General features: G+C 38.3%; 1 protein-coding gene across 1 annotated transcript; it reads left to right on the forward strand.

The window, feature by feature from the left end:
* Positions 1-484: 484 nt before the first annotated feature.
* arhgap32a (Rho GTPase activating protein 32a) lies at positions 485-25,756 on the forward strand (the record flags this gene model as incomplete). The annotated part of the gene is made up of 21 exons (XM_079392771.1): positions 485-573; positions 3,344-3,431; positions 3,525-3,619; positions 3,716-3,800; positions 9,839-9,925; positions 12,683-12,820; positions 15,187-15,279; positions 15,770-15,892; positions 15,995-16,072; positions 16,480-16,561; positions 16,920-17,069; positions 17,174-17,276; positions 17,729-17,873; positions 17,973-18,055; positions 18,441-18,548; positions 18,635-18,780; positions 18,888-19,089; positions 19,191-19,336; positions 20,455-20,529; positions 20,783-21,430; positions 22,893-25,756. 21 exons carry the CDS (start codon positions 485-487, stop codon positions 25,160-25,162), a joined length of 5,034 nt encoding a protein of 1,677 aa, XP_079248897.1. The 3' UTR covers positions 25,163-25,756.
* Positions 25,757-25,868: the final 112 nt, after the last annotated feature.

Genomic DNA, 25,868 nt, shown 5'->3' on the forward strand with positions numbered 1-25,868 from the left:
AATTCATAATTTTGACATCTTTACAAATCATTTATTAATTATTCGTTCATATTTTTGCAGGACCCATTCTAAAGTTGAAACTATTCATGATTTTCAAATGTTTATAAACGTTTACTAATCATTAAAGTACCTTTATGGGGACTGGGCTTTTAGCTGTTGTAACAACGTTTGTGTAAAGGGGGGTTCGTTAAGTTTATCTAAATGCTTACTAAAGACATAACACACATTATTATGGGTGCAAAACATGTTTTCATTGCCTCAACACTTATATTAGTTCTGTATTTCATTAAACAGGGTAGTCCTTAAATCTTACATCAACAGGGAAAACAATGCATTTTCCATAAATTCTTGTTTGTTTATTTTAAAATCATTAAAAACAATTCTGCCACAGGCCTTCATTCTTTGCCAAGGTTGTTGGTTTATGTTGAAGTCCGGTCTCCTCCCTCCCCTCACAGACGGGCAGCTGTTGCAGTGACTCAGTATCATGGAGGCGTGCAGCGGGACTGCAGCAGCGACACACAGCAGAGCTCCAACACCTCTGAGAGACGCATGCTGTCATGATCCCTGTGAAGGGTGAGTAACAGCCTGCATACTTCGCCTCTCAGTATGCTTTGGCTGCTGCGGTGCTAGATTATGGTCAGATATGCTGTATATTTTTTCCGGTGCGTGTTTCTCTTGCAAGGTTAGATGAGGAATTTCCTTTACATTCGGCTAAATCTCTGCATAATCAGGTGCAGTGCATGGTTTTTGCACACACAGGCGTTTTGTGCGTCATGTCACTTTATTCTATTTCTGAGACAGCATATTTCAGCGGCACTGCATGCAGCAGATGTGAATTTGTCCCCTGAGGAGTAAATTATAGTGGAGATTTGTGTGCAACTGGTGCCCTACAGAGATGATAACAAGGACAGTAGTCATCAATGAATTTGTTGTACCGTCCCAAGGAAGCAGGCATGGTTTAATGTAATAGTCAGTGACATGAGACATCTTTTATACTATCTGTTAATTTATTCATTAAATATGTAATTCATACTAAAAAAATAGCAGGGTGAAAACTGTTCTGATTAAAATAAGTTTTGAAAGGAAAATCTTAACATCAAGAATTATATTAAGTACTGTAATTAATGTGTGTTTTTTTTTCTATTGAAAACCCCCTCCCCTCTGCTTTTTAAAATTGCCCCCCCCGATTAAAATTATGTTATGCAACCAATATGCAGAAACACGCTGGGGAAACAAAATAAATAAATAAAACAAACAAACAAAAAACTATATAAAGACCATTGCAGACCTTCATCAAGTAAAAATATCAATTAAAATCAAGTAAGATTGCAGATAATTGAGCATTTTTATGGCAATGTTAGTTTGTCATATTTATAAATTAATGAATCGTGATATTTGTAAATAAAAAAAAGAAAAAATTTATATCAAGACCACTGCAGATCTTCATGTCAAAAATATAAATAATGTAAAACAGCAGATAATTTGGCATTTTATAGCAGTGTCAGTTAGTGATATTTATAAATTAATAATTTGTAAAACAAAACCATTTTTTCAAAACCATATTAAATTATGAATGCAAAACAATTATTTTTCCTTTTTTCTTTTCTTTTCTTTTCTAACTTGTTGCTAAGTTACAATATCGTGTTTTTTATGACATGCAGTTTTTCAAATGACAACAGTCGTGATAATTGCAATTATAATAATTTTGATCAAAATGATTATCAGTTTCACCATTATAGTGTGCAGCATGACTAAATATGACTAAAATGTCAACAATTTTAATTGACTAAACAATAGAGACCAAAAAAATGGTCTTAATATTGACTAAATATGATAAAACTACTCATTCTGAACACTCTCTCATTAATCATTGACCGATAGTTAGTCATTTAGAACTCACTAATCTGCCATTATGTTGCGCCTGTGACTTTAAAATGGCAGTAAACTTTTGCCTCTTTCTTCCATGAACAGGATCAGGCATTATCGTTCAATCTCACGGTGGTCTAATCTGTTGGAGGAAGGGGGAGTGTGGGATGTTCTGGAACAAAATCACTGACTCTCTTTTGTCTACTGAATGAATCGTCTAAACTCTAGTCTTTTATTCCCATTCTAAAGGCTTTCCAATCCTTAAAGCTGTTCCAGCTCACCTTTCCTTACCCCAGGAGCGCATCATATTTCAAGTTACACTTTAGCCCTGTTCTTTGTTATTTAAGGTGGATTCATTTGTGACTGACTGAATGAAGCGATATCCTTGTGCGTCGCGAAATGTACAATAGCTTGCTTTTTACCGCCACTGATCTGATCTTCTATAATGTCTCCTCGTTTCGACCCTCCTGGCCATGTTCTCAGCTGCAGGGTGAACTGGGTAATGCTCTGGAGAATTTCTGAAATGGACAGATCATTTCATGATTTCATGAGCTTTTACTTTTGGAGACTAGAAATGAATGTAACTATTGAGTGTAATTCATTACAAATGGCTTATAAAGTGTTATTTTCACACATAATATGTTTATGTAATCTGATAGTTTAACTACTACACATCCTAAACAGCTTTACTGACTGATTAAAGACATTATATAAGGTTCAATACCCTCATTAACAAATTTTCCTATATACAAGATCCTAACAGGCACACACAAAAAAATGCATTAGGACTGGCATGTGTTTGTTGAGCAGCTTTACTCTTGTGTTATTGACACAGCTCGGCCTTGGTGAACTTGTAGCTCGTTGTTTGGTTATTTCTACACCAAGGTCATGAGTTCAGTGTAATGAGTGGTGCCTCTCGACTTGGTTAGTTTATTGTCTGCATGTCCTGCTTGATTAGGCAGCCAAAAGTGAGGAAAAGAAATGGACCAGAAGGAATGTATCAGATGGCGCAGTGGGCTTTGCACATGCCCGGGACATATAAGAGCTGTTGGCTTGTGGAGATCTAAGTTTGGGTCCTCAAAAAGCTTTTAAAAAAAGACATAATGTTTATAATTTAGGCATAATAAAAAACGTATATATTATTAATTAATTTAGTGTTATGCTAATTCAGCATGTGCCACAACATATGGTAAAGTTTGAATATGCTCAAGTGTGAATAAGATTTGGTCACTAACTGGTTTCATTGGTTGGAAAAGAGCAGCTTGAACATTCTGCAAAACATCTTATTCTGTGTTCTACAGAAGAGCCAAACAGATTCAAAACATTTTTGGGTGAACTGTTCCTTTAAAACAATCCTAGCTCAGGAATTTCATAGGTGCAATTGCTTTGTGCCGAGTGATGTGATGCAGAGGTATGTATGTATGTCATAGCATAAGATTATTTCAACATATCCCTCTCTATTTCCCTTTTCTTTAAGGCCCCACCCAGAGGATGATGAGGGGGAGGAAGATAGGAGCTTGCAGCCAGCAGAGACTGCAGGCTGGGAGGACGCCATTGCTGTTATGGTGCGTGTGTGTACTGGCTTTCTGTATATCATGCTTCATGCGTTTAGAGTGCTGCGTAATCGTTTGTTTACATGTGTGTGTTCATATATGCAGGCACGAGGAACGCCGATGGTCCCTGAACTGCCTGCAGAATCTTCTCTGCGCTCATGTGCCAGCACAGCCAGCATGAAGGTCAAGAACGTCAAAAAGTAGGTGTTTATATGTTCAAGGGAAGAGTTATTTCTCTGTTTTGTCTCCTCCAGACCCACGGAGCAGAATACTGATGAGCTCTTTTTGTTTTACAGACTGCCCCTCACCAAAGGCCATTTTCCCAGGCTGGCAGAATGTGCCCACTTCCACTATGAGAATGTTGACTTTGGCTCTGTGCAGGTGAGGGTTTTATGGTAAATGCACTCCTGCTGAAGGCCATGATCACTCAGGGTTGATGGGAATGTGTTAATTAGGCTCTTAGCTGCGGTCTTATTCATCATGTTGAAGTTAGGGCTGTGGTTTAAGTTACAAGCAATACATATTGGTCTCTGTCAGGTTATATGCTACCCTGAAAGATCTTCAGGCTGTGGAAAATATCTTGGCTAGCTGATTGGATTTCAACGTCATTGTTCCTCCCCAAACTGTTATATTAATACAAAAGTCTTAACATTAACACTGTCCATTTCTTCAGTTAATGGGAATATTTGTAAACCAATGACTCCTCTATATTACTGTTCAAAAGTTTGGGTTCGGTAAGATTTTTTTGAAGTAGTTCTCTTTTGCTCACCTAAACTGAAATGATTTGATCAAAAACACAGTAATACAACATTTGTAATATGAAATGTGATTTCATTTTAAAATAACTCTTTTCTGTTTGAATATATAAATGTCATTTATTCCTGTGATGCAAAGCTGAATTTTCAGCATAATTACTCCCGTCTTCAGTGTCACACGATCCTTCAGAAATCATATTAATATTCTGATTTGCTGCTCAAGAATTATTTTTTACTATTATCAATGTTGAAAACATTAGTGCTGCTTAATATTTTTGTTATGTGGTAATGGAAATAATAATAAATTTTTTCAGGATTTTTTTTCAAGTATTTACTGTCACTTTTGATCAATTAAATGTGTTCCTGCTAAACAGCAGACAAACTCTAACGTACACAAAGTCCCTTTACGGAAAGTCAGTTTACTCAGCAGCCATGCCCCCAAATTACTCTAAAAATATATTTTTTAGCCTGGTCCAGTTATTACGCCTGTGCATTCTAGAGTAATTTTCTGCCGAGTCTATTGGCACTTCAATTGAAAGATCAGAATTCTATTCCATATTTGCCACTGTTTTTTTTTTTTCTTTCTATAAATGGTCAGTCTCCTCCCCCTCTTATCCTTATACTGTCTCTGATAGAACATCAAACTGTACTTCTCCATTTCCATTTCAACATATCTGTCGCAGCATGTTTTTGTCCAGCCAGATTTTGTTGTTATGCTGATGGGTTCCAGCAGAGAGCAGTAAATACCACTGAGCCCCTCCTCAGTTTTTGCTGTATGTACAGTATACTGTTCTGAGAACCGAGGATGTTGGTTTCGATGCATCATGAACAGGGTATGGTGTCATAGCTGAGGAACAGGAATTTTGCCCTCCCGTCCTACAGCTCTGTGCTCTGCGCCTCCATCATCCTGTATGTTTCTGCTCTCAAGGTCACACAGACTCCTGTTCTGTTAGATCACATTCAGTCTCCTGAGCGCATCACACTGACACACTGTGGCCGGGGGCTGAAGGAGTCCAGAGTCATGCATGTACCGGGATACAGAAACTCTCCTACTTCAAACTTGGCAGTTAAATAAGAAATTTGATGTTTCAGGAGGAAATTCCTTTAGTTCTATTTCTCTTTTGTTGCTTTCAAAGCTCATGTGCACATTTCAGCAGTTGAACGATACTATATCAGTGAATGCATATCAAATAACAGCAGTTTCATGCCATGGTGCCTTTTGTCTGTCCGGTGTAAATTAGAAAAAAAAAAAAAAAAAAACTGCATATGCAGTATGAACACAAGATAGGAACCTTTTACTGAGGACAATTGAACAAAACTAAAAAAACAAACAAACAAAACATTATAATATATGAGTTCAAGCCCTGATCATAATTAACAACCAGATTTAGAATATCTTCAGAAATAAATGCAAATTAACATTTTAACAGTATTTTAATAACACATACAGTTTTGCCTGTATGTTTAAATTGACTATTTTTTAAAGTTGTTGTTCAATAACTTTGGACATGTTATTAAAATATTCAATAAAAATTGGTTTAAAATTTTGCACAGATGCACCACATATTTTTATAAATGTTACATCATAAATGCAAATAATTATAGATTATCGTACTGCAAAATAATACAAAATATTTTTAATACAATTTTAATTTAATTTATTTATTTTTTGTGGTGGATTTATTTTATGTAAACATGATCGATTGAATGTGTGTGTCAGGGTTAATAAAGTTAACGCAAATTAAAACTAAAACAATGAACTTCACTTTCAAATAAAATAAATTAATTGAAATAAAACTTAAACTTATTTTATTTCAGATAGTTTCCATTGCAACATTTTTCATTTAGTTTAATGTGATGTAAATAACTAAAACTAAAACTGAAATAAAAATTAATACAACTACATAATAGACATTTTAAAAAGTAAAACGGTCACCTCCATCTCCATATGAGCAGCTAGTTGGGGCATTGATTAAGTCTATGTGTTTTCCGCTATAAATCGTCTCAGACGGAAGGGAAGGAGCCCTCACTCACCACAACTTCATTAGACTGGACCCAAACCTGCCCGTTTCAGCAGCTTCAACAAACAGTGCTGCTGAAATGTCTGAGAAAGGCTTTTCTATGGGTGGATTGATCTTGAAATATTGATACTTCTGCTTTCTGAGTTTAATCCACATCAAGGTTGAGCAACGTCTTGGTTTTGTAGTGAAACGGCAATGCAGCAAGTCAGTTTTACTGAAAAATCACGATCAAGAAGAATATTCTTTTAGAATATGATATAGATGGATCCAGATTCAGGATTTAGGTTTATGAAGGAGGTCAGCGCTGGATTATGATTTATCATATTTTTAACTTAAGTGGAGTCTGATTAACTTTTGCTCTCTAAGACTTTGGGCTCATCTCAAAGACATGCTATAAACATGGTATGTATCTTTAAGAGAAGATGCATGATGTGATTGAATTGCTGACAATCCTTGTGTAATTTCTGGCACTGTAGATTAGCCGTGGCTCCAGATGGAGAAAGGTCAACTCCTGATCACTGGGTTACTCTTTCTAGCTTTTATGTAACTTGAGGAATTTGACTTGTGGTTTTATGTAACCACAAGCCAAAAGTGGCCACATACTTGTCTCTACGATGTTTTGTTCCACAGATACACCGCTCCCCTTTTTAATGGAAGTCTATAGGCTGGTTGCTAAGGTGCTGTAACTGGTTACTAGGGCATGGCTAGGAAGTGGAAATGTCACCATTTATTGTCTGCTTGCTAGGCCGAGTGAAATGAGCCCACCCCCAAATCTCTATGACATTCTGATGCAGAAATATGATGTCACACATTTCGTCCAATGTAAAGTCTATGGGAATTTTTTTGCCCAATTTTTCACCTGCTGTGCGAGCATCGTAAACCCGGTTGCTTATAAAAGTCATAGCGCACCTCTCCTCAATAAACTGCACAATTCAGTGCTTCACAAACATCACTAATAATAATGTTAGTGTTTGATTTCATGGATGTTTTTAGTTGCTTTTGAAAAATAAGCAATTTTGATAAATTGTCAGTATTGGATGCCTGATATTAAAATCCCACAACCATTTTAAAAAACTGCTGCACTACACTCCAAACAACATCTGAGATCGATGCACATGTCCTCCTGTTCCGAGGTCGGTATCTGAGAGCGCAGCTCCGTTCTGCATGGAGGACCAACAACCAGCGCAGGGAGGGGCTAAGATGGTGGAGCGAAGGGGGACTCCATTTCTATATTTGTCCTCTTCCTCAGTTGTAATTAGACACAGCATCATGCACATCCCTCTACTGCAGGAGATGGAGATTGGAAAAGGTCTGTGTCTCAGACAGGACGTGTTTGGCTGCAGCGCATTGCTGATTTTCATTCTGCTGTGAATCGAGTCGTTTGTTTTTGATGAGCTGGGCTGACTGAGCACAGGCTGCTGGTCTGTGGGGGTGTGTGTGACGGGTTACTGCGTCTGCGTGCAGCAGCTGTGCAGAACATCAGCAGAGAGGCTGAATAGGGAAAAAGGCTCCGGTGCGAGGGAACTATCGGGTCGGATCTGTCAGAATGGGCCTGAGTGTGCTGATAAGATGAGACAGACGGCATATCAGTGAGTATCCATCCTATTTCATTAGAAGAGGAATTATACCCTCTTTGAGGAAATGGAAATCCTTGGCTGCTTTGTCATGAGGTTCTACTGCCATACAGTGTAGTGTTAAAAACATACAAAAAATGGATTCTACACTGCATGTCATATTTTGTGTGATGTTCTGGAGTTGCAATATTTGTCTTTTTCCCTGCAGTACTTTAGTATTTTATGTCATTTATATTACATTTATTTTTCTTACATCATTGACAAGTTTGACTATAGATTTTGTCACATTTAGTTTTACAACAAAAATAAACTAAATTTAAGATGTATAATCTCTTAAAATAAGCCTTAATATTTTACACTGTTTTGCATTAAGTAAATTTACTTTTTTATGTATTTATTTTTTTGTTGTTTCTACTGGAAAATAAAACAGGAACAATGCATTTTAAAAATATTTTTTTTAAAAGTATTATTTTTTTTAATTCAAGCAGATGTATTAGGATGTAGAAATACATTAATGTTTACATTATTTTAATGGACTTATGTTTGTGCTTGGGTGAAAGATGTTGACAGATCTACTGTAAGTCAAGTGCTTATCCTGCACTTTGTATTACTCGACTGAACTGCAGTGCTTAAGTAGGTCATTAAAGCTTGTGTAAGTTTCTGTTAGTTTTATCTATAAATGATCAATGCTTTCATTTGTTTAATGCATCTTTGAAGTGGCTCAGCATTTTCTATCAATTAAAGGGATGCAGTTCTTGTCTTTGATGTGGAGGCTGGTGTGTGTGTGTGCTGAATGATGCATGGAGAGTCTGCATTACTGAGATGATGCAGAGAAGTAAATTACAGCAGACACTACAAAGGGGTTTGCCTTACTGGATGATTCATTTGCATATCGAAACACCGGAATCACTTCAGTTTTTAAAGTTGCACTGGAACTGCTCCACTAGTGGTTTGGGAATATTCCTTGATGTGTTGGCTTTGTGAATCTTTGTGTACCTGCAGCTGTTTCTTCTTTCTGTCGTGTGTAGATGTCTTGTTGTCTGTGTGTCAGTCATCAGGGCCTGCTGTTTTTGCAGCCTTTAAAAATCCATTGTCATGTTTGAGCTGTGCTACAATGCTTTTCCAGCAGCAGGAGTGTGTCTGTTTTTCTCTTGTTCTCTCTCTTGAGCTGATGACCTTTCATTAAGATTTTTATATGCCATTATTCATTTTAATGCCTTTAGTTTTGCTTTATAGCATGATTTCAGCTATAATACTTTTCACATTTCTGTCTTAGCTTTAATGTTTTACACAATCTTTGCATTTTGATGAAAGTTTTTCAGCGCAGGCTAAATTTTGGTTTGAAGTGGTTAAAGAAGAGAAGACAACGTTGAATTTTGTGTGCCAACGTTTTTTTTTAAACTTTAACATTTTTTTTTCATATCAGATTTTTTTCTTTTTATTTACATTTAAATGCCATTATACAGTTGCCCAACAAGTGTTTAAAAACTTTTGATTGAAAATTCATGTTTGAATTTTGTATATGTAACATATTTAAATGTTACAGTTTTTCTCACTTTACGCCTTTTTAATGGCAATGACTAACTGGTCTTGAGGTGATTTTTATAGATGTATGAAGTCACTGATGCTTGAAATGTCACAATGCTTTTTTTAAAATGCTTTTTAGGCAATATCTATTATTTATCATTTGAAACCCAAGATGCCTTTTATAAAATATTTAGCTGTTTTCATGCTGTTTGATTCTATTGTGTTGCTTAAATGTTCAGCTATTAAGTCAACAGTAGATCAACATTAATAAACAAAAGTGAACAGAGAATAAGCCAAAATTATAATTATAATTATATAATTATATTTTGTTTAAAAAAGCCGTGAACAATCTTGCAATTTTAAACTTTTGGCATTGTGATGTATGGTTATATTGTGGTGTGTAGTACAATATGTAACAATATTGATTGCTTTTATTGTCTCCCTTTGACATTTATATTATTTATTTGTTGTTGAATATATTGCAATAAGAGAATGAAAGGATACTGAAAATTCAGACTCGCTCTGTGTATGTCTCTCCACAGCTGTCTTTATCTGAGGATCAGAACGACCTCACAAACAATGGCCTGGACTCAAAGGAGTCAGTGTATCTGGTCCAGATCTGTTGCCAGGTAAGCTTGTTTCACAGAGAAATGTTCACATAGAACCTCTGTAGCCTTTTCTGTGTGACAGAGCAGAAGAAATATCATCCCAGGATCACTGATTTGTTATGGCAACAGAGCAAAAGCTAAGCCTTGGAAAAATGGTGAAGTTATAAAAAGACCTTTAAGAGCTTCAGATCAAACGGGCCGGCCAACCGCATGCAGTTTGCACAGCAATTTATCTGTTTCATGGAATGTGTCCGGGTTTGGGAAAAGACAGGATTTTGAGGCAAAGATGAAGACAAAGCTGAAAATATATATATTCTTGGTCCTGCATTTCTTGCCATACTAAAGCAATGGGGCTCTGGGATGGTTTTACTCTCGTTCACAGAACTTCTAAAAATATGACTTCAAAGGCTGTTTTTGTGCTGGTAAGTGTAAGAGCTGAAAGGATTTAGAAGAGACCCGCTCTGCTGTTTCTGAACTATTTGTTTCACCACTTGTAATACATACAAGGTCAAATCAACAGCATTTATTTGTAATATTTTGTAAGAACAGTGTCTGTAACAATGCCTTTACTGTTGCTTTTGACCAGTTTAAAGGGTTACTCCACCCTAAAATGAAAAGCTTCGTTCATCTTCGGAACACAATTTAAGATATTTTGGATGAAAACCGGGAGGCTTGTGACTGTCCCATTGACTGCCAAGTAAATAGCACTGTCAAGGCCCAGAAAAGTATGAAAAGCATCGTCAAAATAGTCCATCTGCCATCAGTAGTTCAATCAGACTGTTATGAAGCGATGAGAATACTTTTTATATGCAAAGAAAATAAAAATAGCGAATAGAACAATTTGTCTCCTCTGCGTCAGTGTAGCACCATTTTGGAGAATATCTGCTGGATGCAAATAGCATATGCTGTTCTGTGTCAGCCGCACCACACGGATACGCTGTTTTCGTTCAAATACTTGCAATACCTCTGAAGCAGCTTACAATACATTACACCTACTTAATACACTGACTAGCTTAGTATCTTTGGATTGTACGGAGCCCCTAAGAGCTCATGGTGGTGGAAAGATTTCGGGGTGGGTGAAAAAAATATTTTTCAAATCTTTTGCGTTCCCTCGCAAAACTTTGCGTTCTCAAGTTTTGCGAGGGAACGCAAACATCTTTGCGAGAGAACGCAAAGTTTTGCGAGGGAACGCAAAAGATTAAAAAAATATTTTTTCCTCCCACCCCGAATTTTTTTCACCCACCCCGAAATCTTTCCACCACCATGAGCTCTTAGGGGCTCCGTAGGATTGGAATAAAGAGTTTGTAGAATTTTAAAAACCTAAGGGGAAAAAAAACAAAACGACAAAAAAAAAAAAAAATTAACACCCCCACAAAAGCAGGATGGTAGTGATCTCGCACAGGTCTGACAGTGTGTGCACACATCTATTTGTAGCCATTCATAAACATTAAAACAGAGTGGACAGTGAAATTGCTGTAAATACAGAGTGATATGGAAGAAAAAAAAAAAATCAAACCTACTTTAAAACCCAGCAACACAACTGTAGCTGTATAACTTTACAACAGCAACACTGTTTTAAGAAAAAAGGCAAACAGCAAGACTTATTTGACATCAAAACAAAAATCTCTCACGGTACTTTGATGTCACACACAGAACGGTCTTGTGCAGTGCTGCTTCAAGTCCAACACCTATTGTGTTTTATTAGGAGACGCACAACAGTTCTTCTGTGGCTTTATAGGTTATATTTTCACATAAACAGTTTAGCAAAATCAGACAATATTGTGCCTAATAGATACCACATTATTAACTTTTTATTATTGAGTTGTTGTAAATAAATATCACATTTGCAACTGGTCAGTGTTTAAAAAATGCTGGGAAAATCACTTCAAGTAGCCCTACAAGAGTGATTACTGATAATCTGGAAAAAAAGAAATTCACGTTTTGGAGAAGCAAAAGAAATGACTTTCAAAGCTGCTACATAGTAATGACTTTCTACTTTGAGGACAGAAATGTAGTGGAGTGAAAAGTACAATATTTGTCTTTCAAATGTAGTGATGTTAAAGTCACAAGTTTCCAGAAAAAAAATAACACTCAGGTAAAGTACAGATACTCAAAAAGTGTACTTTAGTAAAATACTCAAGTAAATGTACTTAGTTACTGTCCGCCTCTGGCTATTTGCGTCCAGCGGATATTCTCCAAAACGGTGCTCCGCTGATGCAGAGGAGATGAATTGTTGAATAAAGTTTTTTTTTTTTTTTTTTTTTTTTTTTTTTTTTTGCGTACAAAAAGTATTATTGTCGCTTCATAACAGTCAGATTGAACCACTGATGGCAGATGGACTATTTTTGACGATGCTTTTCATACTTTTCTGGGCCTTGACACTGACAGTGTTATTTACTTTGTAGTCAATGGGACAGTCACAAGCCTTCAGGTTTTGATCCACAATATCTTAAAATGTGTTCCGAAGACGAGCGAGCTTTTACGGGTTTGGAACGACATGGGGTTAAGTGATTAATGACCAAATTTTCATTTTGGGGTGGAGTAACCGTTTAATTTAACCGAGTCCTTACTGAGTTAGTTTCCGGTTAAAAAAAAAAAAGGTAGACAATTTTGAAAACAGTATGGTGTATCCCCTAATTATGAATTATTATTAAAAGATGACATTTCTCAATCATTATCTATTTCCTATGTTTTCTCAAGGAGATTTCTGTCAGTCTAACTCTTTCTTTAGAATGACTGTTCTTCCTAAATTCACTCATTGCTTTTCATGTGTCTTAGGGTCGTAAGTGGACAGTGAGGCGTTCATACGAAGAGTTTCGTGTCCTTGACAAGCATCTCCACCTCTGTATATATGATAGAAGATTCTCTCAGCTTCTTGAGCTGCCCCGATTAGACAGCCTGAAGGACAAACCTGAGGTTGGTTCACTACACACACATGCACTCACTGGCCACTTTATTAGGTACACCTTGATAGTACCGGGTTGGACCCCCTTTTGCCTTCAGAACTGCCTTAATTCTTCGTGGCATAGATTCAACAAGGTGCTGGAAACATTCCTCAAAGATTTTGGTCCATATTGACATGATAGCATCACGCAGTTGCTGCAGATTTGTCGGCTGCACATCAATGATGCGAATCTCCCGTTCCACCACATCCCAAAGGTGCTCTATTGGATTGAGATCTGGTGACTGTGGAGGCCATTTGAGTAAAGTGAACTCATTGTCATGTTCAAGAAACCGGTCTGAGATGATTTGAACTTTGTGACATGGTGCATTATCCTGCTGGAAGTAGCCATCAGAAGATGGGTACACTGTAGTCATAAAGGGATGGACATGGTCAGAAACAATACTCAGGTAGGCTGTGGCGTTTAAACGATACTCAATTGGTACTAAGGGGCCCAAAGTGTGCCAAGAAAATATCCCCCACACCATTACACCACCACCACCAGCCTGAACCGTTGAGACAAGGCAGGATGGATCCATGCTTTCATGTTCTGACCAAATTCTGACTCTACCATCTGAACGTCGCAGCAGAAATCGAGACTCATCAAACCAGGCAACGTTTTTCCAATCTTCTATTGTCCAATTTTGGTGAGCCTGTGTGAATTGTAGCCTCCGTTTCCTGTTCTTAGCTGACAGGAGCGGCACCCGGTGTGGTCTTCTGCTGCTGTAGCCTATCTTCTTCAGGGTTCGACGTGTTGTGCGTTCAGAGATGGTATTCTGCTTACCTCGGTTGTAATGAGTGATTGAGTTACTGTTGCATTTCTATCATCTCTAACCAGTCTGCCCATTCTCCTCTGACCTCTGACATCAACAAGGCATTTTCGTCCACACAACTGCCGCTCACTGGATATTTTCTCTTTTTCGGACCATTCTCTGTAAACCCTAGAGATGGTTGTGCGTGAAAATCCCAGTAGATCAGCAGTTTTTGAAATACTCAGAGCAGCCCGTCTGGCACCAACAACCATTCCACGTTCAAAGTCACTTAAATCCCCTTTCTTCCCCATTCTGCTGCTCGGTTTGAACTTCAGCAAGTCGTCTTCACCACATCTAGATGACTAAATGCATTGAGTTGCTGCCATGTGATTGGCTGATTTGTGTTACCAAGCAATTGAACAGGTGTATGTAATAAAGTGGCCGGTGAGTGTACATTGACTGTCTACATGTATCCTTGGTGAAGACAATCCCAGTGAAATTGAAAATGGTGGCCAAAAATGGAAAGGCTTATGCAATTCATTCAATACTGAAAATTATTAAGCTCAGGCTAATTAAAAAAATCACTATTTTCTCAATAGAGCGCAACACTGCCCAACCACCATTTGGATTCCGAAGTATTTTTCTCACAGGAAATTTTTAAAAGTCTTCGTTAAAGAGTTAAAACCACGACTGCAACAATACAAACTTTGATTTAAAGCAAAACATGCATCTATACACAACTATTAAGTAGTACTCAATTACGTAATTTGCAACACTTCATGGGAGTTCATTTGGTGCAATTTGCTTGTTTACATTCTCTGATTGGTGGAGATTTCTTTGCAGAGTCATGGGTAATGTAGTTTTTCCACCATGCGTTGTTAAACATGATTGAAATAATGCAGGCTGATGGCTTCAACAAAAGCATATACCATCGATTTACAACTCACAATAGGTCCGTCTATGAAAGATTCTTGTCAAAAATCACTTTCCCTATGAAGAAAATACATTTTTATTTCTGGAGCCCACCTCTTGCAATATTTGTGTGTTGTGTATATATCGTCTTTATATTGCAAAAGTTCTATGTATTTCTATAGCCTTGCTGTTGAAGAGTAATTAGCTGGTGAAACGAATTTACTTATTGTAGAGTTCACAAAAAGTTATCATGAGCATAGTAATGTTTGAAGAAGATGTCATAACAAATAGCAGTAGACCGGAATTTATTCATAAATTTGTAAAATCTTACCTTCACACTATGGAAATACAAACTGAAAGACAGAAAACAATAACAGAAACGGGGTGGAGCTACATGTGGTCTATTAGAGTATTGTATAGTTAGCTAAGAAACATGCTAACATCAAGTTCACACATACTTCCTGTACTGAGATCTATTGTGTTACACCGTGTTGCTGCCCATGTAGATCACCTTAGAAGGTACAAGTAGATAGCAGACAACAAGGCCACTTGCTAGGCTTTGGAACCAAGCTATTGTGTTGGATCAAAAGCTTATATCTCAAAAGGAGCACAATGAGAGTGTTGAAAATTGTCTCTTTGTTTATTATCCCTGCTCGGTTTCTGTTCGTTCTCCACAGACACTTTCCCAGATGCTTACTGCGTATATTTCCCGTCTCTCAGCCATCGCTGATAACAAGATCAACTGCGGGCCAGCACTCACATGGATGGAGGTATTAATGCCACTCCTGATTTTTAACCTACACTACACCTGAATGCTTCCTGTGGCTGCTTGCCCAAATCCTGCCTCTTAAATATAGACGCGATTGACAGAGAATTGACCGTGGCACGGTGTGTTTAACAAAAGAGGTGTGTTTAACACCTTTGCTTTAACAACAGTAAATTGCTCACAATGTCTCATAAAACACAATCCCATTTTAGGACAGACTTCAGACTTAGTGTATATAACAACAGTTCACACCCATTGTTTATATGCAGTTAGTCATTAACAAGGATAAGAGACACCTGACTTTACTAGTCTCAACGTGCTCAGTCGCACGAGCTTGCTCTTTCCCAGCATATTCTGTGTGTTTCTCACTGATGTTGCACCTTTCGAGTCATTGTAAAAGGAAATATGAAATCATTACATAAGGTAATGTTTTTTTGGTTGCTGATTATATACATGTGTTCATATATTTGATTTGTCTTTCTTCACTCTCCTAGATTGATAAGAAAGGGAATCACCTGCTGGTTCATGACGAATCCTCTATTAATGTTCCTGCTGTAGCTGCGGCCCATGTCATAAAGCGCTACATTGCCCAAGCAGCAGATGAACTATCTTTTGAGGTATATATATATATATATATATATATATTTTAATTTTTTTTTTTGTTGCATAATAATTTTGGATTTGGTATTAGTAACTGAAGCATAATTTCTGTTCAAAAGGTTGGAGACATAGTATCAGTGATTGATATGCCTCCTAAAGAAGACACTGGCTGGTGGAGGGGCAAGCATGGATTTCAAGTATGCTGTGTTTTTTATGTTATTTTATTTCATGAAAAAGCCTGTATGTGCTGGAAACTGTCATCACTTTGCTTTACATCTGAAACTTGTTTTTGCAGCTTTTATGTCACATCTGAGTCAAAACATCGACTCCTTACAGTCATCTTTCTCTATTGCTGATAAGGGAGGAATTTTGGTGATAAATGTGTCGTAAAGTAATTGCTACTGATATGCACGACTATAAATAATTATTCATATTGTGCTGCTGCAAGATTGTAAATGTTATGTACAGAGGGATTCACAGCTGTGTCTTTGAGATTTTAGACTGTTTAAAGAGTAGGCCTAATGATGTTAATTTTGCCCTTGTTGAAATGAAGTGCGCTATGAAGCATTTAGTTATATTCAGTGTATTATTTTTCCATTCACAGGTGGGATTTTTTCCTTCTGAATGTGTGGAACTCATTAGTGAGAAAATCCCCTCAAATGTGACCAACTCTTTGGCCAAACCAGGTACACACTTTTTTTATTTTAGTGTACAAATATAGTATAATTACAACACCTTATATTTCATCAATTAAAGTGATGACACTTGATTATTATTTAATTAGTTAATTAAGGTATATTATTATCTCATCGAGTGATCAGTGTAATTAAAACTTATTTAAACATTACAAATTTTTATTTTTACAATACTAAGACGGATTTGAAGGCAGAAAAAAAAATGTTCCTCTATATCAGTTTTCTGTTATAGGTAAATAATTTATTCAATTTCAAATGAAATTAAGTCAGCCTTAGCATATTTAAAGGTACAGTTTGTTACTAGCTGGCAGCATTGATTTAAAAGTTTTGTTATTTTCATTTTTTGTAGTGTCTAAGAAGCACGGCAAGCTGATCACATTTCTGCGCACGTTCATGAAGTCGCGTCCGACCAAGCAGAAGCTTAAACAGCGAGGTATCCTGAGAGAGCGAGTGTTCGGCTGTGACCTTGGAGAGCATTTGCTTAACTCGGGCCATGATGGTGAGAGGAGAGAGAGACATTAGAGGATGTTTATTGCATCTACATATTTCATTGAATTGTGTAATTCATATTTAAAGCGCAGATTTAATGTGTTGCTCCAACAGTTCCACAGGTCATCAGAAGCTGCACTGAGTTAATTGAGAGACATGGAGTCGTGGATGGAATTTACCGCTTATCTGGGATTTCATCTAACATTCAGAAACTGAGGTGAGGTTTATTTATTTTTCATGCCTGGAAAATTCATAGAAATTAAAATACACTACTGTTCAAAGGTTTGGGGTCGGTGTAAGTGTATTTTCACCAAGGCTGCATTTATTTGAAAATATTTAATATTGCATTTAATTTCTATTATATTGCATTTAATATTGAAAATATTATTGTAATTTAAAATAACTAATTTCTGATTTAATATATTTTAAAATGTAATTTATTCAGCAGAAATTTCAGCATCATTACTCCAGTCTTCAGTGTCACACGATCCTTCAGAAATCATTCTAATATGCTGATTTGCTGCTCGAGAAATATTTCTTATTATTATTATTATCAATATTGAAAACAGTTGTGCTTGAAACCATGATACTTTTTTTTTTTTTTTTGAGTCGAATATAGATATAAAATGATCAGTCTAAAGAAAATGCATTACCCTCTTGTGTCTATAGGCACGAGTTTGACTCGGAGCATGTTCCAGATCTCACTAAGGACAGCTACGTCCAGGACATTCATTCAGTGGGATCGCTGTGCAAACTCTACTTCCGGGAGCTGCCCAACCCACTGCTGACCTACCAGCTATATGAGAAATTTTCAGTAAGCATCGAACCACTTCTACACGTACACACTAATGTTCTGTAACTGTGTAGTGCTAGTATCGGAACACAGAGGTGATGCTTTGGCATATTTTCCCAGGATGCTGTATCAGCAGCCACTGATGAGGAGAGGCTGGTCAAAGTCCATGATGTCATACAGCAGCTGCCTCCACCACACTACAGGTTAGATGAGCGCACAGCACCCTCTACTGATGAAAAAGAGAAGTGCAGTTTTCTCTTTATTAGATGATTACATCATTTTTTTGTGCTCTTGGTGTTGGGGTAATATGTGAAAATAATGTAAATATGTGTTTCTATTTAGATTTAAAGTGATAGTTTACACAAAAATAGAAGTTCTGTCATCATTAACTTATTTTATTTCAAACCTGTGTGACTTTTGTTTTTTTTGTGGAACACAGAAAATATTTTAAAGAACAATGTTGTTTTGTTCATACAAAGTCTGCGGACACCAGTGGTTGTTTCGGACAAAAATGTTCTTCGACAAAAGAAATGCAGTCATAAAGATTTAGAACATAATGAAATCTTTGTTTTTATTCTTTGTTTCCAGGACTCTTGAGTTCCTCATGAGACATTTATCCCGTATGGGAACATACAGTGCCGTCACCAACATGCACTGCAAAAATCTTGCAATTGTCTGGGCTCCAAATCTTCTCAGGTTACTTTTTTTTGGTAAATTTGTCTGTAAAGATGCAATTTGTGTAAAAAATGTTGCATTCATTCCTTGTTCCTCAATTGTTGCAGGTCTAAACAGATTGAGTCTGCGTGTTTCAGCGGCACCTCTGCTTTCATGGAAGTGCGTGTTCAGTCGGTTGTTGTGGAGTTCATCCTTAATCACGTCGACGTTCTGTTCAGTCCCAAACTCAGCACTCTGATCCGCCATAGCACAGGTGAGAAATGAGCCTTTGCAATTCTCCTCCCACCAGAATTGATTTTTAGATGAGACTCTACTAATGAGGATCTTAAATGAGCTCATAACTCTAACCTGAATCCACAGGCCACACTACTTTAGCTCGACCAAAGTCTCTACTGGTAAGCTCTCCATCCACCAAGCTGCTTTCTCTAGAGGAAGCCCAGGCCCGGACTCAAGCCCAGCTCATCTCTCCTGTGTCTCCGGACAGCAAGTATATTGATGTGGGACAGGGGCCTGCAGCGCTGCAGGGCAAATTCCACACCGTCATTGACTTCCCTTCTGAGAGGTCTGTCAGTTTGTACTGGTTTTAGTATTGTGATATTTTCATCATTTAGAAAAAAATGCAGATGTGAAGTAGTAACCGCTTACTGTTGCTGGTAAATGTAGGAAAAAAGGCTCAACCAAGGCGAAGAAGTCTCCTGTGGGAAACTTGTTTTCCTTCTTTAATATGGGAAAGTCCTCTGCTACTGCCAAGCCCAAACTGCAGCGTCATCCCAGTGAGCCCAATGAGATGAAAACCGCTCCCCTTCCGGGTACAGCTTCGACTCTTCATTTAATATCAACCTGTATTTGTTACAAATCCTAGTGAGCTGCCTAACCTAGAGGGCATTTTAGTCATGATTTTCACACTATGCGCAATGCTCAAAAGCAATGATGGAGCTGTTCATTAGAAACCTTTTTTTTTTTTTTAAATATAAGTGTATAATAATGTGAAATATAATTTATTCCAGTGATGGAAAAGTATAATTTTCAGCATCATTACTCTGGACTTCAGTGTCACTTAATCCTTCAGAAATCATTCTAATGTGCTGATTTGGTCCTCAATTAACATTTTTTATTTTCAATGTTGAAAACAGTTGTTCTGCTTAAAGGGATAGTTCACCCAAAAATGAAAATTCTGTCTTTAATTACTTACCTTCATGTCGTTCCAAACCCATAAGACCATTCATCTTTGGATTGAATTAAGATATTGATGAAATCCGAGAACTTTCTGACCCTCCATAGACAGCAGTGTAACTGAAATGTTCAAGGCCCAGAAACGTACAGTAGTAAGGACATCACTAAAACAGTCCATGTGATATCAGTGGTTCAACCTTAATTTTATGAAGCTATGAGAATACTTTTAGTGTACAAAGAAAACTAAAATAACGACTCTATTCAACAATTCTCCTCCTCCAAATCACGTCAAAGTATTCTCACAGGTTGGTAAAATTACGGTTGAACCATTGGTGTCACATGGTCTATCTAAACAATGTCCTTACTGCGTTACTTGGTCTGGGAACATTTCAGTTGCATTGCTTTCTATGGAGGGTCAGAAAGCTCTCGGATTTCATCAGAAATATCTTAATTTGTGTTCCAAAGATGAACGAAGGTCTTATGGGTTTGGAACGACATGAAGGTGAGTAATTAATGACGGAATTTAAATTTTTGGGTGAACTATCCCTAATATTATGAAATATTTTTTTTCCTGATTCTTTGATGAACAGAAAGTTCAAACGAACAGCATTTTATTTTAAATAGAAATCTTTTGTAGGAATATAAAAGTTTTTACTGTCACTTTTGATTATCTTAATGCATCCTTGCTTAATAAAAGTATAAAGTATAATTAATTACCTAAAAAAAAGTAGTTAAACTCTGGCTTACTTTATAGGTGGAAGAGGAGACAGTGGAACACTACGATCTGCTAAAAGTGAAGAATCTCTATCCTCTTCACATAACTTCGAGGGTAAAAATCATGTTTCGCTTTTTTCCATTTCCATACTTAAATGTGTTATAAGCTTTTTTATACCACTCTCTACTGCCACTGAGATATCACATCTGTTTCTGTGACTTAATGTGTCTCCACTTTTTGCTGACATGCTATTGTTATGTGTGGTTTAGGAGAAAGGGCAACATCACCGAATCTTTAATATAATTTTAATATAACTGTTTTACAGTTGTTACTCATCCATAGGCTGATCTCTGATGTTTTGTCTCAGGTGGATCAAATATATATCGTCCACGTCGACCGCTCTCCACCAGTGATGCTTTATCAATCTCCTTTAATGAGGAGCTGCTGGACAGCAGATTGACTGGAGACTCTCGCTCCAGTCTCAAAGACCACAAGAAGGACACCGTTTCCTCTTCCTCTTGTGTGCCAGCACTTATATCTCCACCTCACCCTGCAGCAGATGCTGAGTTTATAGGCATAGCCTCCTTAGACATAGACCCATTGACCTTTCAGTCCACACAGCTGGTTGATCCCATTGTACCTGCAAGTAAGATAAGAGGCAGTCGCAAGAAGGCGGGCAGCAGCCATACAGAGTCAGAGACTTCAGACAAAGTCACAAGTCCCTCCCAGCCTGATCTTATCCCACTACGCTCTGAAGATGCAAATCACAAACCCTCTGAAATGCCAGTCACCTCAAATAATTTGGAACTGGGCACCTCTAAGACTGGCCATGAGAGCACTGCAAAGAGCTCAGCGGCAAAGAATAGTACTGTGTCCTGCCCTTCTAACATTATGTCCCTCGTGAAAAAGCCCAGTGTGTCCACAAAAGGTGGTGAAGGCCATCAGCGTTCTGCAAGCTTTTGCAAAGCGGAAAGTAGAGCCACAGAAGTCAAGGAGCACAGAAAAGCAGACTCAGGTCAGCACCATTCTTATATTCATAATTTCATTACATGTATGAATACATTTATATAAAGGACCATATGTTCCACTACAAGTGTCACCCACAAAAAATGCCAAACTCAACACTTGCACATTGTTTTGTTTACTCTCCTTAAAACATTAACTGAATGTGTTAAGCTGTTAATTACAAAAGATAATAAATGTTAAAAGGCTTAAAATATTTTTACAGCCCTGATATTTTTCACAATGTTTTACTATTTGTTATATTAGTTTAACAAAACAAAATCAAAACTTCCCTTGGAACCAGCTAAAGGGTATGAATACCCCTTGTTAGAAATGTTTGCAAAAGAAAACATTCTAACAATAGCCAAGTTTCCATTAAAGATTTGTGCAAAACTTTTGCGATATGCTAATATGTTACAATATTGTAATTTGTTTGCTCTCACGATAAGTCATGGCGACGGATGTTGGTAGGTATATTTCAGCCACTGAAACGTGCCGTGGCACAGCTGGTAGAGTGGCTGTGTCGGAGTCGTAATGCACCACAGACGTGTGCAGTGTAAATAAGGGGTTATCCATTTATGGCAAGGAAAGCCCTTTATACTTGAGAGCAGCCACATATGAGGTGTTTCTTGCAGGTTATAGTACATTAAAGAATGATCATGTGACTTTTACGTACGCCAGGTGACCAAATGCGAAAAAATCTGTTACATTGCAGTTTTGCAATATATGATGTTTTATTTACAAAGTTCAGGAGGAGCACGTTCAAATAATTAACCTAATTAACATGAGAGGAGAATAATCAGTAATCAACCCAGTTAACAAGATAAGATGCATGTGTATATACACAGCAGACTTACCTCTGTTCATTGGCAGTTTTCCAGCATCCCTCCGCACTTACAACTATTCTTGTCCTAACCTATAGGGGGGGGGGGGGGGACTCTGGGTTCAGGCCAAAATTCCGAGCTCTGAGCTCTCCCCTTGGACAGCACGCCAAATACGCATAAACTTTATTCTATTTATTATATGTAAGTGTGAACTCGTGAAATTACTTTTTCAAATTGCCTGAAAAACCACCTCATGTGACCGTAAATTTTTTTTAGCGACATATGAGAGTTTTTGCAAAATTGATGCATTTCCATTAGGCATATTTTTAATTCGCAATTTCAGTTTGCACAATTTGAAGGGTATGGAAATGTGGCTAATGTTAGCAAAGCTAGCATTTTCCCTAAAGGAATATGCTGGGATAGAGACAGCTAATAATGCCAATGAGATAAAACTAACAATGTTAGCTAAGCCAGTATTTTACCTGAAGGAATATGTTAGTATAGGGTATTTAGCACAGGGTATTTAGCACAGGATATTCATAAGAAAAAGCCAGAAAGTTAACCAAGCCAACATTTAACCACACTTTTAAGTTGTGTTTTAGCTCTGTGTTCCTCTGTTTAAAAGTTTTTGGTTTGTTTTTCTTCATCTAGGTGCGGTTTCATTTGAATGCACGCCTGGGTTGGTGAGGTCTGTCTCTCTCATAACTCCCCAGCCTGCAGTAAAGAGTGCTGCTCGTATGCTAGCTCTAGCGCTGGCTGAATCTGCCCAACAGGCCACTCGACTCAGCAAACGTGGGAGCTCTGAACCTCCCACACCTATTTCTCCAGTTCATCATCAGAATCCACTCTTCACACTTCAATTTCCTCCTCCTCTACAGACGTCCTCTGATAGAGAGGTGCGCTATGTGTCTAGCAGAACCTTCCCAGATCCATCAAGCACCATGTCTACTGAGAGCCACACCGATGCAGGCAGCCTACGCAGCACCTGCGCCTGCCATGGCAGTGAGAGCGGACTCAGCTTCTCTGATGGCTGTGATGCACCATCTGGTGGCCAGTGCACCCATGTGCCCTCTCAAGATTTCTTTCCTCGCAGAGATCCAGAGATTCAGCGGGCTTCGGAGAGCCACACAATGATGAGAGATAACATCCGCCATGTTGGAGTTGGTACAGATGGAGGGGGATCAAGCCTTGATGCAGAGATGGAGGTACGTGGAAGTTTACAGCCAACTCTTTCAGAGAGATTCTCTTCCTTGGATAGTCATTCAGCCATTGAAGCGCTGCATAACAAGCAGGCTGCTAATGCTGCCAACTTTCGAGCCATATTGGCAGAAACATCCATGCCTGCCTCGGTGCACGAAGTTCTTCCACAAGCTTCAAGTACTCCAGCGAGTGTGATGTATCAGTACAAACCCAGAGACCAAAGGTCTGCTTATTCCCAACAGTGGTCAAGTCCAGTTGGGCAAAGCACCCCTTATTATCAGTCTGACGATGCGTGTCCCCATCCCAGAGTTCTCTCAAGGAACTACTGCAATACGCTTGCGCCACGGTCCCTGCACCAGTCCATTAAATATAAGGGTCAACGGAAAGACTACTCTTCAGTTGGCCTCTATAAACACCAAGGACCAAGGTATCCACCATTGGATGGAGCCTCCGTCTACCCCACTATTCGCAGGGTGCGTTCAGTACATACTCCACCAGAGGACAAGTTTTTCTTCCTCCAGCATCAAGGCAGCCAGAGCAAGCCTTACCAAAAGCCACCGCCAACGGACATCCAGCAAGTGCGACCTTACTTTGAAGATGGGAAGGTTCGGTACAGGTACAGCCCCTATTCAGAGGCTCGATACAATCAATACAGAGAGAACAGTCATGGATACACTCTTTCTTACACCCTCAGCAAACTGCCTTCTCGCTCATCAAAGGTTATGGGTAGTACCGAGAACTACCACAAGCCTCTACGCAACCTCCCGGTGAACAACGAGTCTGATTTCATGACCAGAGATGACGGTCTCCAGCCAAGAATGAAGAACCCTTCTCTCTACGAGGCTTTTAATTCTGGTTTGTCTGATCGACATTTCAGTCAATCCATTAGGCAGGAAAACGCAGCCAAAGAAAGGCTGTTGTGTCCAGTTGTGTCCCAGCCCCATCTAGTAAGAGGCGACCACGAGTGCCAAGAAACGATGCACACTAGGAGCAGGTCAAACTCTGGAAAGGAGATGCTGATTTCAACTGAAGGGGCTGATGGGAAGTACAGGGTGACCATGGTGTCACATTACTCCCCAGAGCACCCACTTTCTGAGCCTGATATGCCTGTACCCTCAAAGTCAGACAGGCATGGCAGTGGGCAGGGAGCCAAATCGGCTTTTATAATGAAGCAGAGTCGATCCATGCACAACTATCCTCAACACAGGCTCGAGCCCGCAGCACTGCCACGTAACTTGACCCTACATAAGGAATATAGCTGTCCTGACTTCAAACACACCGGGTCCAGCAATAGTTTCAGTCTTGCAAACCGCAACCAAGACAGGCTGATGTATAAGACTCTCAGCAACTCTAAAGAAGACTACCAATACATTCGTGCAATAAGCAGGGACCCTCAGAGGTCTAAGAGATCGCATAGTGTCAAAACACGCCATCCATGTGGTCAAACGAAAATGACACTGGAGCGGGATCACAGACTGTCATTCTCCTCCCAAAGCAGGACAAGAACTCGTAGTATGTATGTGCCATCTCGCTCAGACTATTCCGAAAGCTATGTATCCATACATCCGAAAGTCCCTAAGGCCAGCCGAGCTAGTTTGGGTGTTTTCCCAAACTACGGCTGCATGCCACTTCATAATAACAGATTGTATTCCACAGCTGTGGGCCACACAGGTTTTCATCAGACAGAGCTCAGACCCGAGATGCAGATTTATGCAGAGTGACAGATTAAAAAAAATAAAATAAAAAAATACCTAAAATAAATTAAACAGAAATATACGACCTCTGCAGGGCAGTGGTTTTCCATTGTTAATCAGATAAAATAATATTTAAAAAGATGCTTTAATTGTTCACTGAAGGATGTCTTTCACTGTATGCACTACATACTCTATATTACAGTTCAAACGACTTAAGCAGACACAACATAAATTTGGAAATTCACTCACATAATATGGTATTTGGTTATTATGGCTAGTCTGATTGATTTGTTAAAGTGTGTTGTGTTAGTTGTGTCATTTTGTTACTAGAGGTCAGAGGTTGCAGAAATACTCAAAATATGATGCGAGAAAAATTAACAAAGGCTTTTAAAATTTATCATAGGTGCAATATATAGGAGCCACTGCCTTGTGTTTTTGGGTGAAGAGTAAAAGTTTTTTAATGTATTACCATGACTGTGGAATCAAACAGTTATATATGTCAATGGCATCAGCGTATATGGTCTGAATAACTATGAAAGGTCATAATCTTCAACCCCCCCCCCAAACGGGCACTTTAGACATGATGATTTTTCATTTTATGTTCATTGAGTCAAAGATGTGGGTGAGCTTTCATCTAAACCGTTCATTTGAGCGGCAGTAATCATTACATGGTTACATATGGAATATATGCTGTTCTGATCAACTGCTGTTTTAGTTTTTAACAAGCATACTG

Source organism: Barbus barbus (genome assembly GCF_936440315.1).
Source record: "Barbus barbus genome assembly, chromosome: 34".
NCBI classification, from domain to species: domain Eukaryota; kingdom Metazoa; phylum Chordata; class Actinopteri; order Cypriniformes; family Cyprinidae; genus Barbus; species Barbus barbus.